The 14,281-nt window shown below is 46.1% G+C and overlaps 1 protein-coding gene across 1 annotated transcript in view; it reads left to right on the forward strand.

Annotated features, from left to right (window-relative positions):
• The window catches only part of csmd2 (CUB and Sushi multiple domains 2), a gene marked incomplete at its 5' end in the record, with an annotated part of 216,943 nt that overhangs the window by 144,515 nt on the left and 58,147 nt on the right, over positions 1-14,281 (forward strand). The window contains 7 exon segments of the mRNA XM_084484866.1: positions 6-193; positions 4,020-4,214; positions 5,382-5,498; positions 7,500-7,613; positions 11,269-11,364; positions 12,007-12,210; positions 13,545-13,669. Coding sequence (XP_084340992.1) covers positions 6-193; positions 4,020-4,214; positions 5,382-5,498; positions 7,500-7,613; positions 11,269-11,364; positions 12,007-12,210; positions 13,545-13,669 — 1,039 coding nt within the window.

Raw genomic sequence — 14,281 nt, forward strand, 5'->3', positions numbered from 1 at the left:
TCCAGGTTCAGCTTGGAGCCCAGCTATGACTTCCTGCACATTTACGACGGGCCAGACTCCCTGAGCCCCCTGCTGGGAAGCTTTTACGGCATTGATGTACCCGACCGCATCGAGAGCAGCTCCAACACGCTCTTCCTGGCCTTCCGCAGCGACGCTTCCCTCAGCAGCAATGGATTTGTGTTGCAGTACACAGGTGCGCCCTCTTATGGTTGGGAGGAGTGGTGTGCATTTTTGCAATAACGGCTTTCTCTATCTCGCCCTTGCACTCGCTGTCAGTCGTACTCGAAAGAGATATTGATTTTACAGAACTCGGGTGGATTGATCATTTGTGCAGTTTTATTAGCTGTCTATTCTCTGTTTATGATTTGGCTGAAAGCAATCCTAATTCAAAAGTTAATCAAGAGCTCCCTACAGCAAAATGAGAATGGATGATTCTGTCGTGGCTATCAACCTTCTACACAGTTTGTTCTACCTCTCTTTTTTCAAACCATCTGTTTGTTTTCGGTCCAAAGCGAGGGAGATACAGTAAGTGTTGCCCAGAGTTAGCCCAGCGATGGAAAGAACACGGTTGCTGTGTTCCAATATCCATACTTCGCACTCACTATACTTAGTTTTGAGTACATAGGGCGTTCCAATTCAAATCCCAGCGAAAATAAGTGTACTGAAAGGACCCGGATGGTGTACTCAAAACGGTCAAACCGCGAAGTGTGGATCGATGCACACTTTTCGTACTCAACGGCAGCCATCTTAGCTACATAGCGGAAAAGGCGGCCCCGGGCTGATCAGCACATTTTTCACATTGCCTGCATTAATGTAGCTTTTATAGCTTTTATAGCTTATTATAGCTACTATGTGTAAAGAGTTCACCGTTCAAAGCGGGATGTTTATTGTGGGGGAGGAGACACAGCGGCCGTCACGATCGTAATTTCTGGTTAGTGCACCGCGTAGAGTATTCAATTTGGAACGACACTGACGTCTGAAAATCAGCGCACTTAGTCAGTGCGGATAGTGTACTACGTTTAAGTGTACTCATAGAAGTATGGATATTGGAACACAGCAGGTGTCCCTCCCCCCACCTCAACAATTTTCTACTTCCATTTCGGGGTATTAAGCAACCTATTGTTGCTAGCAGCCAGCACAAGAATAAATAAGTAATTGCAACTAAACGTAAGGCGTTTGATCGATGCCTCGCCGCCGCACTTATAGCTCCTCGTAAATGAGGGCGCCCCCCCTTTGTGTAGCCTCGCGCCGCAGCTAGCTAACCACTACTCGTTTTTTATCGGGGGCCCTTTTGAATTTATTTGCCGTCATGAAAGGTACAGCCAGGGCTACACACAGGCAGGGTGTGAAACGATCACAGCTTGCGCTCAGAAGTGAGACTCCCGGGTTGGCACACAGACATCGTTGCTGATCTGGCCTGTCTGCGTTTTATTTTTCATGCTAAATGATTTCCTCTAGGGGGAGGTTTGGAAACGTTTGTGTTTTGTTTTTTCGCGGAGCGCTAACACCTCAGACGCTAACATTACAGAGATTCCCTGACAATGAACGTGCTTTTAGATGAGAGGGGTAGCTCGGTTGAGGGCTTACACGCCAAAGAACAGCGGCTTAATCTCACCACCTCAATTCAAGCAAATTCTAAGAGATCACGCGCGTAACCGATCAGTCAATGTATTGACTGATTGATCCCTTCTGGTTCCACTCACCCTGTTTATTGGCCCTGTGTGTGGCATATACGGGGCGAGGTTAGGCGAGGGGGGGGGCAGGAGGGCTATAACGGATCAGAAGTCGACATTCTCTGCATTACACAGCCAGGCAGTCTGTTCCCAAGTCGGATGCAAATGGGGTGCAAATGGTGCGCTTTTGAGCAACACATTTTATACAGTGGCTACCTCTTAACTCAGTACCGACTCTGTTTAATGCGGTGCGCCGCCAGAGTGTCAAGACGGTAGAGTCAATATGCGGGAGCAGATGGACGCAGTGTGGGGCTCCACAAATTCCCCCCGCCCCCTCTCTGCTTTCCATTCTTCACACTAATGAACCGTAACCAAATAATACATCAATTACCTACTCTGTTGCAGACAAACAGCACGGCAAGGAAGGTGTTTGGCCACAGGTTTTGGTCGGTTTGGTCTGGCATCACGCTAGCTGATGGCCTGCCCCCTCCCGACTCATATCTGGCCAGGGCTGCCATGAGAAATCACATTAGGGGAAACTGCCCCAAGGTCCTGCTTCTCCATCTCTCTCGCTCTTGCTCTTGCTCTCACTCTCTCTCTCTCTCTCTCTCTCTCTCTCTCTCTCATTCTTGCCCTTGCACTGTTTCGGTCTTTCTCTCTCTCTCTCTCTCATTTTCTTTCCATTGCCTCTCTCTTTGGACATAACGTGACTCTCTTTAGAATGTTCAGAGCAGATTGTTTGGGAAATGTATTCCATTAGCAGCACAGTGATGTGACAAACAGTTCACACATTGAACAATCACTTGAGTCCCAAGGGGCTCTAGTAATCTTTCACTTGAAAGTGTTTTGTGAATTCTGCTAACTACGTGATTCAGAAAGGGGGCTGAAAAAGCACTGCTTAATTAAGTTACCAATTCCAGCTCTAAACATAGACAAAATTGGCTAACAGGAACTGGCTAGGACCATCTCCAGGAAGTGTTGGACCTTGTCTTTAATTGCTTATCGTTCTGTATCTGAAAGCTGCATTTTCTCACATCTGCCTTAGCAATCATCGGCTAATCTACAGAAATGAACAATTAAGGGAAAGGACCATCTTCTTGTCTGTGGTTTTCATCAGGACATAATATTCCAGCTAAGTTGGTTTTCGACCGAGGTGGTGTTTTGTTTGTAATTTTTGCAGTCTTTGCAGTTGAGCTCGATTGGTAGGGGCAGGCTCGCTGTGTTCATGTTGTGTGTCATTTGGTGAAGTCTGCTTAAATGACAGGTGAATTCTACAGATGGTCAGTGGAAAATAGAGCATGACATCTACCTGTCCACATCAGGGCTGGTGATAGATCTGGGGTTAGGAGAAGTGCATGTGTATTTGTGCATGCACTTGTTTTTGTGTGTGTGTGTGTGTGTGTGTGTGTGTGTGTGTGTGTGTGTGTGTGTGTGTGTGTGTAAGACATCAAGGCTGAGGAAGGATGTGCCATGTGTGTGTGTGTGTGTGTGTGTTTACGTGCATGTTTACGTGCATGTGGATACTTCCTACTTCCTATGTTTATTTGTGCTTGTGTATGAGTATGCGTGTGTACATGTGTACCCATATGCACTTGCACATCTGTGTTTGTGCGCACACACACACACACACACACACACACACACACAGGTTTGCATGAGAGTAAGAGACAGTTGATGTGCATGGTCTTCTCCAGCCAAGCACACAGCAAGGTGCAGTGTGAGGGACGGATGTGTGCAGTCAGCAGACCTTGCTTGCTGCAAGCAGATGCCCACGGGGCCACAGACAGCCATGGGGTTCACAGGGTTACTAGGAGTGTGGAAAAGTAAAAGAAAGAGAAACTGAGGGAGAAGTATGCAAACAAAGATAGAAAGAATCAATGATGGAAAGAATGGAGGAAATAAATAAACAATAAAAATATGTATCTAAGAAAATAAAAATGAATGGATGGGGGAAAAAAAAGAATACCCAATGAGGAAAATATTCATGACAGCATGTAATAAATTTGATATGTTTATTTTCTTAAGTAAGTACATTTATTCAAAAAGTGAAATAGCTGCAATGCTCAACAAGTACAAAATCAAATGAACTACGGTAATAATAGAAGACTTTTAATAGAAGACATTAAAATAACTGCCCAGGGGCAACAGCTGGAAATTATCTGGTCGGCTAACACTAGCATATTTACTGAGATAGGAATCAACGAGCACTGGCCCTGTTAGACTAAACTGAAAAAGGAAAAGAAAAGAAAAAAAAAAACATTTCAACAAATGAATAACCACTGTGGCCTTTTGTCTGTCTCTCTCCCTCCCTGCTGTCCCCCCCCCCCCCCCCACCCCCCACTGCAGAGAACCCCAGAGAGTCGTGCTTCGAGCCGGGAGCAGTGCGGAACGGGACGCGCGTGGGAACCGACCTCAAGCTGGGCTCCACGGTCACCTACCAGTGCGACGGCGGCTACACCCTGGAGGGGGACCCCACCCTCACGTGCATCATGGGGAGGGATGGCAAGCCCAGCTGGAACAAGCCCAGGCCCATCTGCATCGGTAAATAACTGACATCTGGAGACGGCCGTCAGAACCACGGGCAGACTCAATCTCCGGTGTTGGGGGGGGGGTGTGGGTGTGTGCACAGGCGAGCAGGGTGTGTGTCCACGCATGAGGCTCGCCCCCCCCCAAACTAAAAAAGGCCCAAACTGGTCAATTATTATGTCACTGGTCATTTTCCAGTGACAAAAGAAAAAGTGCCACTCCTACTTATTTTGTCATTTAAATTAAGTATATTTTTATGAATTATACATTATCTGCTTCCCCGTCCTCCCCCCGCGGTCTTATTCCACTGCATGTGAGCAGAGACACATGTGCACCAATGGTGCATCACATTTGGTCATATTATTATCACCTTGACGGCCTCTGCTGTGATAAAGCACTGTCAACAATCATTCACCCGACACACACACACACACACACACACACACACACACACACCTTTCAGCTTTGATGTTGATGGCGGTATTCGTATAGACACACACACTGACACACACACACACACACACACACACACACACACAACTTGACACCAGTGCATCGCCAAACCTTCAGGAGTTCATACAGTAGTGAGGGAGAGAGCACAGATATTTGGGCCTCGACTCCTCAGGCCTAACCCAGAGGGACACTTGGAAAACATTGCAATCTCACTGTGGCAAACACCAGGGACACCTTGGAGCTGAGTCCCCAATCAGACAAGAAAAGTAATTTAGCAGCAGTGGAACATTGGTGATGGAGTGGGGGGGTGGGGCGAGGGGAGGAGAAAGATGGAAAACAATTGGAATCTCACCCTCTCTGGTTTCATCACATCTTCTATTGTAGTTCTGTCTGTCCGTCTGTTGGCCTATGTTTGCCTATCTATTCATCTATATGTCTCTCTGTCTGTCAGCCTCTCTCGCTCCATCTTTCTCTCTCTCTTTCTTTATCTATCTATATATATATATTCTGTATGTATTGTTTATATAAATCATGCTCTATCATTCTACATATATATATATATATATATATATATATATATATCCATCTATCCTCTGTATATGTATATATACATATATCGAGCCATTCCTCTCTCTGCCTTGCTCTCTCTTGAAATCGATCTATCTAGCGTATATACATATATATATATATATTTTTTAATATATAAATTCCCTCTGTGCTTCTCTCCAGCTCCTTGCGGTGGCCAGTATTCGGGTTTGGAAGGTGTAGTCCTGTCTCCCGGTTACCCTGGCAACTACAGCAGTGCACGGACTTGCCTCTACTCTGTTATTGTGCCCAAGGACTACGGTAAGCAAGAACGGCGTACAAATCAACAAAAGAACTGAGTGCACAACGAGGAACAAATGTGCATCAAGGCTTTTTATAGATAGAATGAATTCAATTTTTTTGCCAAATCAAGAGACTCAAGATTCCGAAAAAATGCTGTATTATGAATAGAGTTTGTATTTCGAGGTGCCGAAAATGGAGTCGAATGAGCTCAATGGGCCAACTGTGTCCTAGTGCAGTAGCTTCAAGTGTCCTCCAAAAAAAATAAAAAATTCTAAGAACTTGTGAAAGGCGAAATGAAGGCTCTTTTCACACACTTGAAAGTAGCACACGTCCAGGGAACTATTTTTTTTGTGACCTGATCGCTCCGTCCTACAGGTGGGTAGAACGCAAGAGAAAGAACTAATTTTCAGTTGAAGCTCGCCCACATGTCTTCACCAGGCGGACAACCCAGGGCTCTGTCACCCACGAGGAAGATGAACTAATATGACTGATCTAATTGACACAGACACCACAAAGATAGACACACACAGACACACAAGGTCACAGACGGACACACATTCACTAGTTTGTGAAGTAGTTTACCTTCACACACACCCACACATGTGAAAATACACAAACACACACACACACACACACATGCACAAAAACACACACACACACACACACACACACACACACACACAGACACAAGGCTGAAAGTAATTGGTGCCTGGAAGCAGTAGAGTTTCAGGCTACTTTTTTGGCATTTCAATCTTAAAGGTCACGGCTTGCTTCCCACGCAACATCTTCTCTGATCTTCCGAGGTTGGATAATATTTGGATTACAAAAAAAAAAAAAAAAAACGTAAGAAACACAGGCAAACGCTGGGAACGCACACGGCACAGGCTAGACTTACTTCCACAAACTTTCCACCAATAATCCCCTGTTTCACTACCGTCCCTGATGTTGGCCACCGTTCCGAGCGCTGGCGTTGTCCCAGGGATATCAGTATCTGAAAGCCACTGGCTGTGTTCATCCACAGCCCAGAAGACACGCTTGTCTTAAAGACTGTGTGTTCAGTTCTTTGTTGAAAAAAAACCAACTTCGTTCCGTATCGGCCCGCCAGTAGACCTGTAGTGTTGGCTGGTTTTTAGTGTTTTTGTGTGTGAGAGAGAAAGAGAGAGAGAGGGAGATAGAGAGATGGAGAGAACGTTTAAGGGAGAGATGGAGAGATTGGGAGATGGAGAGAGGAAGATAGATGGTGGCTACAGTCCAAGGTCAAGGGCGAGAGGGATGGAGTTGGAGCCACAGAGGGAGGATGATAGGGGATTTGCAGGGCGACATTGTGTGGAGCATGGGGTGATATTAGGGTGATACGTCCCAGTCGTGCTGCCTGTTATGTGAATGTCAGTTGGCGTAGGGATGGTTACCTCGCTCCCCCGTCTTTCTCTCTTCCTTTCTCCCTTTCAAATTAACTTTAAGATGTGATCCACGCTAAACCAGACACATGTTGAATAGAGCGGGCACAACCCGGTAGAAGTAGGAGTTGAAGGAGGGACTTAAACAACATATTGCATTGGTCTATAATGCATAGCATGGTCTATAATGCATAGCCTCTGCCTTATTTTCTACTACTATCCAACAGACTGTTGATTGACAGTCCTTTCATGCCAATGGCAATCCCCCAAGCTGACCTAGCTGTATTGATCTACACACAATGCTAAATGTGGGCTTCTTGGCTCCTAGTCATGATATGCCGCTCTGATATTCCTAGTGCCTAACTGATTTTATTTTATGATGTGTATTTGGTGTAGTGTACTGCTTGAACAAATCATTAACAAATCATACAGTCAATACAGCAGGCAGTCATTTTCTGTGTTTGATTAGGGAGGAGTGTATATCTCCTTGATTACAATGGTGGGTAGCATGTTGGGAATCTGGAGATGGCTGATGTCAGTGATTGTGTTGTGTCCATGCCTGCTCTGTGGGGTTATTATGAATGCCTCTGTGTTTCCCTGTTGTTTTGCCTTCTGTTTGCAGTGGTGTTCAGCCAGTTCACCTACTTCCAGACGGCTCTCAACGACGTGGTGGAGGTCTACGACGGCCCCACGCAGATCTCACGGGTCCTCAGCTCCCTGTCCGGAGCTCACACAGGTACACACACACACACACGTGCACGCAAACATGTGCAGACGCACATGCACACCGGGGTTATAACGTAAAAACGTAAAAAAAAAAAAAATATATATATATATATATAAAAATGACAAAAAAGATTTGCTAGTTGATAACCCCCACACACAAGCAAAGACACACACACACACACACACACACACACACACACACACACACACACACACACACACAGACACACACAAACACAAAATGTACACACTAACACACAAATATAAATCCATGAATTCACACATCCACAAACTCACACAATCAGGTGCCTGCATATACCAATGCAGAGCCACACACACACACGCACACACGTACGTACGTACATACGTACGTACGTATGCATGCATGCTCCCATATTCACTGACACCTGCAGAAGTGCAGACCCACACACGCGACACACACACAGACACACACAAATGCGCCACGCCACAAATGCACCTATCACATAAACACCAGAAAGCACACACACACACACACACTCCCAGCAGTAAGTAATCAAGTGCACGGGTGTCATAAAACGCCCCACCCAAGTGAATATGTCTACATTAATTAAACGGCAGAGGTGTGCGGCAACAACCCTCGTGCACACACAGCGTGCACCGAAAAACAATAACCAGTGACCGAGGGGCCATTAAACCACGCTAAACAAGCCGGGGTCAGTGGACTGGCGTGTGATTAAAATGTTACTCAAGCCCCCCCCCCCCCCCCCCATTGAGATAGCAGCACACCGCCCGCCAATCCGCTGACACAGGCCCCGATCCACCGAGGGGGCCTTAGTTGGACCCCCGACAGCCGTAAACACAACACAACTCAACGGAGACAGCCCGCACTAAAGAGGCATCCGGGTTCGTAGCAGGACCCACACACACACGCCAGTGTGCTTACAGGCACACCCAAACCCACGTGTGTACAAATAGACACACTCACACGCACGGATGCACGCACACGCGCATGCACACACACGCTAGGATGTTAAGAGCATGTGAACACACACACACACACACACACACACACACACAAACATATACCTATGCATATATCTATATATCTACATATTTATACATTTATAATAAGTTAAAAGCACATGAACACATTTGAAAAGGTAATAACGTGAAGTGGGCCAAAGCAGAACGCCACAATTAGAGAAGAGAACGGTCGGAATAAAGTGTGGATCACACACAATGCCCTTTTCTCTCCAGACGCTGTTCTCTGTGAGCCGTGGCTGATTCATCTCATGGCAGAAATACAATGCGACCCAAAGTTTACGAGTGAGGCGAGAACATGAAAGTGTGTGACTTTCAGAAAGCGGCGTCTTTTCTCTACCGTCTTGTTTGGCTCCAAAAAACACTACAAAAAAATCTAACTTTGGATCATAGCCACGGCAGCCCTTAAAAAACACATAAACACATAGAATATGTGGATCAATAAACTTGAGCTATATTAACAGCGAAGCCCCGAGTGCCCATTCCGATATTAAACCACGGAATACAGAGCTAAACCCACACGCCGCACGCGGGCTGCCGACAATAGTGCTAAACAAACAGATAGGAGGAAAAAAGGGCATTCGCACACAAACACACTTTAAATGTGTGCCCTGTGTTTACATCACACTGTGTACGGGGGCAGCCAGGGATATTTACTTTAGGTGGCAAATGCCCAGGTGTGTGATTTTGTTTTTGTTGCATCTGTGTGCTTAGCCAAGAGGCAGTTGGCTGTGATTACACCAACGTTGGAGAAAAAAAAGCCCCCATCTTATGAGGCGGCCTGGTCTCAATGAAAGTGTTTGGCGATTTGTGTGTAAATGTCTGACTGACTGACTGATTGTCTTGTGAAACAAATCGCCATGCAATGATTGTCAAATCAATCAATGGCGCAGCGATAACCAGTGCCGAAGTTAAAGGAAATGAAAGGGAGGGAGAGGGGAATGGACAAACAGACGACAAAAGGTAGCGAGGGCCATAAATCCGGCGTGCCGAGTGACACGGTAGAGAAGATAAAATAAATAAATTGAGCAATCAAGTCGGCTTATCTGAAAGCTTTCTTTTTCGGGCGACAATAGATGACTTCAAACAAGACATGTTGTTACGTAATTGGCCCTCATTTGAGATGCGATTGCAAATTCAATTTTTGTATTCCATCCTCATTTCAACCCGACCGGCTCTTCTAATGGCATCACAGGGCTTTATTCCAGAAGCCATTACCTTCCGGCCATGAGGCTAAAATGGCCTTGTTTTGTTGAAAGTTCCACTCCCTGTTGCTGCTGTTCACCTATCGTCCAGCTGTTGTCGACGGTTCCCCAACGGCTCCGTAGTGCCCATGAGCAACAGCAACACACACTTTATCTCTGTGTCAAACTAATGGGTACCATACTGTTACCCGCATGCATTAAATGGAAGTGAATATCACGTTACCCCAACACAGAAAAACCAAATAGAACAGATAACCACACGGCATGGGTCCTTGTAAGAAATGAATCACTGCCTTTCACTTGGAGGGTGTCCAAGGGGGCTGATGGATAATGTGCTGGCAGACGTTATTGAATGTGTCCATATGAACAGCTCCATTATGAAACATTGTCAGCGAGGTGTCACACGACAGTGAGGCCTGCATTCCAATAAACTACCCAGCATGCCCATGGGCCCTGCGGTAAAATTTCTGGTAACCGTGGTGATGACAGTGTTAAGCAACTGCACAGCGTGAGTCATCTCAGGACACAACGCTCGAGGGGTTAGCCACAGACGGACACGCACACACACGCACGCACACACACACACACACACACACACACACACACACACACACACACACACACACACACACGTACTTCTGCATATACAGACAAACACAAGACACACAAAAACATACAAACACACATGCAACTTGGGCATGCACATACAGACAGACACAAATACACACCATATGTATATACATATATACTACTTACTTAGCATCATCAACACGTAACACCTAAAATCACACATGCACACACACACACACACACACAAAAGCACACACAAGCACTCCCAGTAGCACACACACAGTGTGTTGGGTTAAGCCCGCCTGGCTCTCTCTGCAGGGTGACAGCGAGCAGACACAGAGTAATGAGCAGACTGCTGAGAGTCAGTCAGCCACACGTTGTGAGAGCAGCTCACTGTGTGCCTGTGTGTTTTCTCATGTTTCTAGTCATCTGAATGTGTGTGCGTGTGTGTGTGTGTGTGTGTGTGTGTGTGTGTGTTTGTGTCTGTGTACGTGACGTGAGAGAGGGAGAATGAGAGAGATGGATAGCATAGGGTGCCCTTCGGCATCAGTCAAGATGTAGGCAAGGGAGATGCAAATCAATAAGTAAATGAGGACTTTATGGTTATAGTGTACAGTTTATTACAACTGTATAACTGGGCTCTGGTTTAAGTGGATATTAAATGAAACAAAGCAGTGTCATTGGGATTTTTTGGCACTTTCCTACAAACTTTATGGTTATGGAATTTAAAATACTCTTAGATGATGGACACAATGTTGGCAAGTTATATAATTGTGTCAGTCTGGTCAACTAATCAATAGATGACCATAGATGACCTGGCTTGACCTGGGGAATTGACAATGAAAGTGTAATATCTTTGACCCCAAGGTGAGTCGTTGCCGTTGGCGACAACCAACCAGATCCTGATCCGTTTCACCTCCAAGGGCCAGGCCAGCTCCAAGGGATTCCACCTGGTCTACCAGGGTAAGTCACCATTCTCTCCTCCACCATCACAACATCTAACACCACCACCATCAACATATTCACCCACATCATCTCCAAAAACTGTCATCATACCACCAGCATCACCTCCAGCGCTATCTCTACCAGCACCACCATAAACTATACCACCGACACCATCACCACCATCAATATCTCCTACACCTTGACCGCTACCCCACCACCATCATCGACAACATATCTTATCCGACAACCTCCTCCACCACCACCCCCACCACCAACCCAGCACTATACCACCGACACCACCACCACCAACATCAATGTCTGCTACACCTCCACCACTACCCCACTATCATCAACACCACAACCACTCTCACAACCTCCTCCACCACCGCCAACCCAGCACTATACCACCGACACCATCAATCTCTCCTCCACCACTCCCCCACCACCACCACCACCATCAATATCTCCTACACGCCCACCACTCCCCCACCACCGTCACCTTGACACCTCCACCATCACCACCAGCGCCATCTTCTCCCTCATCACCCCACTAACTAAGTAGTGAGCTTTGGGGTCCCGTTCCGGTTGGTCGGAGACCATTGAAACAAGGTGTTAAGGATGAGATCAGAGCACGTGTGTCCTTTATTTGCCCCGTCCCAGCTGTACCGAGGACCAGCGCCACGCAGTGCAACTCGGTCCCAGAGCCCCGGAACGGCCGGCGCATGGGAAACAACTTTGCGGTGGGCGCGGTGATCCGCTTTGAGTGCAGCCCCGGGTACGTGCTGGAAGGCCCCAGCGCCATCGAGTGCCTGACTGTGCCCAACGCCCTGGCCCAGTGGAACAGCTCCATTCCCAGCTGCATAGGTAGGGCCGATGAAGGGATGGACGGATGCCAACTGTCTAGGACTATCTTGTCTATGCAGAGTGTATCGCTATCTTTTATAAACACACACACACACACACACACACACACACACACACACATATATTATCTGTCATCTTTCTTTGTTTCCATCTTTCTTGATCCCTTTCTTTATCAGGATGTGTCTTTTTTTTCGTTGTTCTCTCTGTTCTTTAGTCATCTCTTCCTTTCTTTCCTCTTTTTCTCCCTGTTTTATTTCCTTTTTTCCGTTAGTTTTTCATGTTCCTTCTGTTTTCTATTTTGATTGTCACTTGCACTCTTCATGTTGTTTATTGTTCTTTCAGTTTTTTTTTTCATTTCTCATTTCCTGATCTTGTCCTGCGCCTCTTTCTTTACATATTCTCTTCACTCTCTTCTCTACTTTCTTTCATTCTTCAGTTCTGTATTTCTTTCTTTCTATCTTTCCTTCTATCTTCTATCTCTCACCCCCCCCTCTCTCTCTCTCTCTCTCTCTCTCTCTCTCTCTCTCTCTCTCTCTCTCTCTCTCTCTCTCTCTATCGTTCTCTCTCTCTCTCTCTCTCTCTCTCTCTCTCTCTCTCTCTCTCTCTCTCTCTCTCTCTCTCTCTCTCTCTCTCTAACTAACCCTCACCAGACAGATGTGCGCTGCCAGCCAGTGCTTGTAGCGTTACCTCAAATCTAACCAGGCATCACACAGGTGGCCCGAACTGCTGTGGGTCACACACGCACACACGCACACACACACACACACACACACACACACACACACACACACACACACACACACACACACACACACATATACACACATATACACATACACACACACAATTGTAGACGCACTCACACACGCAATTATGTTCCGAGGCGCTTGCCGACTCTGAATACATACAGCTAGCAAACACCCCAAAGCGGTTACCAGATGGGACATTAGCAGAACAGGACACAAAGACAGTGGTTTAACATTCACCCTCACACTGGGTGTGGGGGTGGGCTGTGCATCATCCCATTTGAGTGGGTTTGTGTTGGTTAGGCTGTGAAATCCAAATGTGTCGTAATTCTTATTCTCTCGTATGAAAGGATACCAATTGTATTTGATAAAGGATAAACAAGAAGATTTCCCGGTGTCTATTCTGACCTGTGAAGTCCATTTACCGGGCACATTAGGCTAACAAAATGCTGACTCCTGGTGGGGTTTAACTCCAGGATTAGCCTATCCTCGTGTGGGAATCTATTCCAAGCTTAATCCTGATGTATTCACCTTGTTAAAAAATGAAGAAGAGCCGGACACCAACCCTGTTCTGTATTCCTCCCACAGTCCCGTGCGGAGGGAACCTGACCCAGAGAATCGGAACCATCCTGTCTCCCGGGTTCCCTGAGCCATACCTCAATAGCCTCAACTGTGTCTGGAAAATCCTTGTTCCGGAAGGCTCCGGAATCCAGGTTTGTCCCGCCTGGTTGACATTTTGTCTGACCGTTGCATTATCCCTGAAAAATCACTTATTATTTGACTTACTTACTTCTACAGATTTACTTGCCTACTTTTCCTCACATATGACACTTACATTTAGTCATCCAGCATTTGCCGGATGAGAGGATGAGATCAATCTAAAGTGTGGCACTGATATTGGATAGCAACTTCAAAAATCGTAAGTTCCGCACGACCAAGTGATGATTTATATGTAATGACGGTGCATATAACTTTAACTACAAGATTCATTTTCTAACATGAAAAAGTGTCAGTTTTATGCAATAAAAGTCTTGAACAGAATAGAAATACCCACAAGGCATAGGGCTCTCTTGATCGATTGCTTAATCGCAGGGGTTGACATTAAGGTCCTTCTGACATTAAGGTAATTCTTTGAAAAACCACTAGCCTGACCATTGGAACCACTAGCCAAGGGAACATCACAGTTTACTCCGAAAATAACCTACTCCCGGATCCCTAATGGTAGAAACGCGACAATCTGTAATGCAATGTTAATTCAATAGACACAGATAATAAGTCTCATGAAGCCTGGCTCTATTCTGTGGTTCTAGACACCAGGCAACACA

This window comes from Micromesistius poutassou, assembly GCF_964030765.1.
Source record: "Micromesistius poutassou genome assembly, chromosome: 20".
Classification (NCBI taxonomy): domain Eukaryota; kingdom Metazoa; phylum Chordata; class Actinopteri; order Gadiformes; family Gadidae; genus Micromesistius; species Micromesistius poutassou.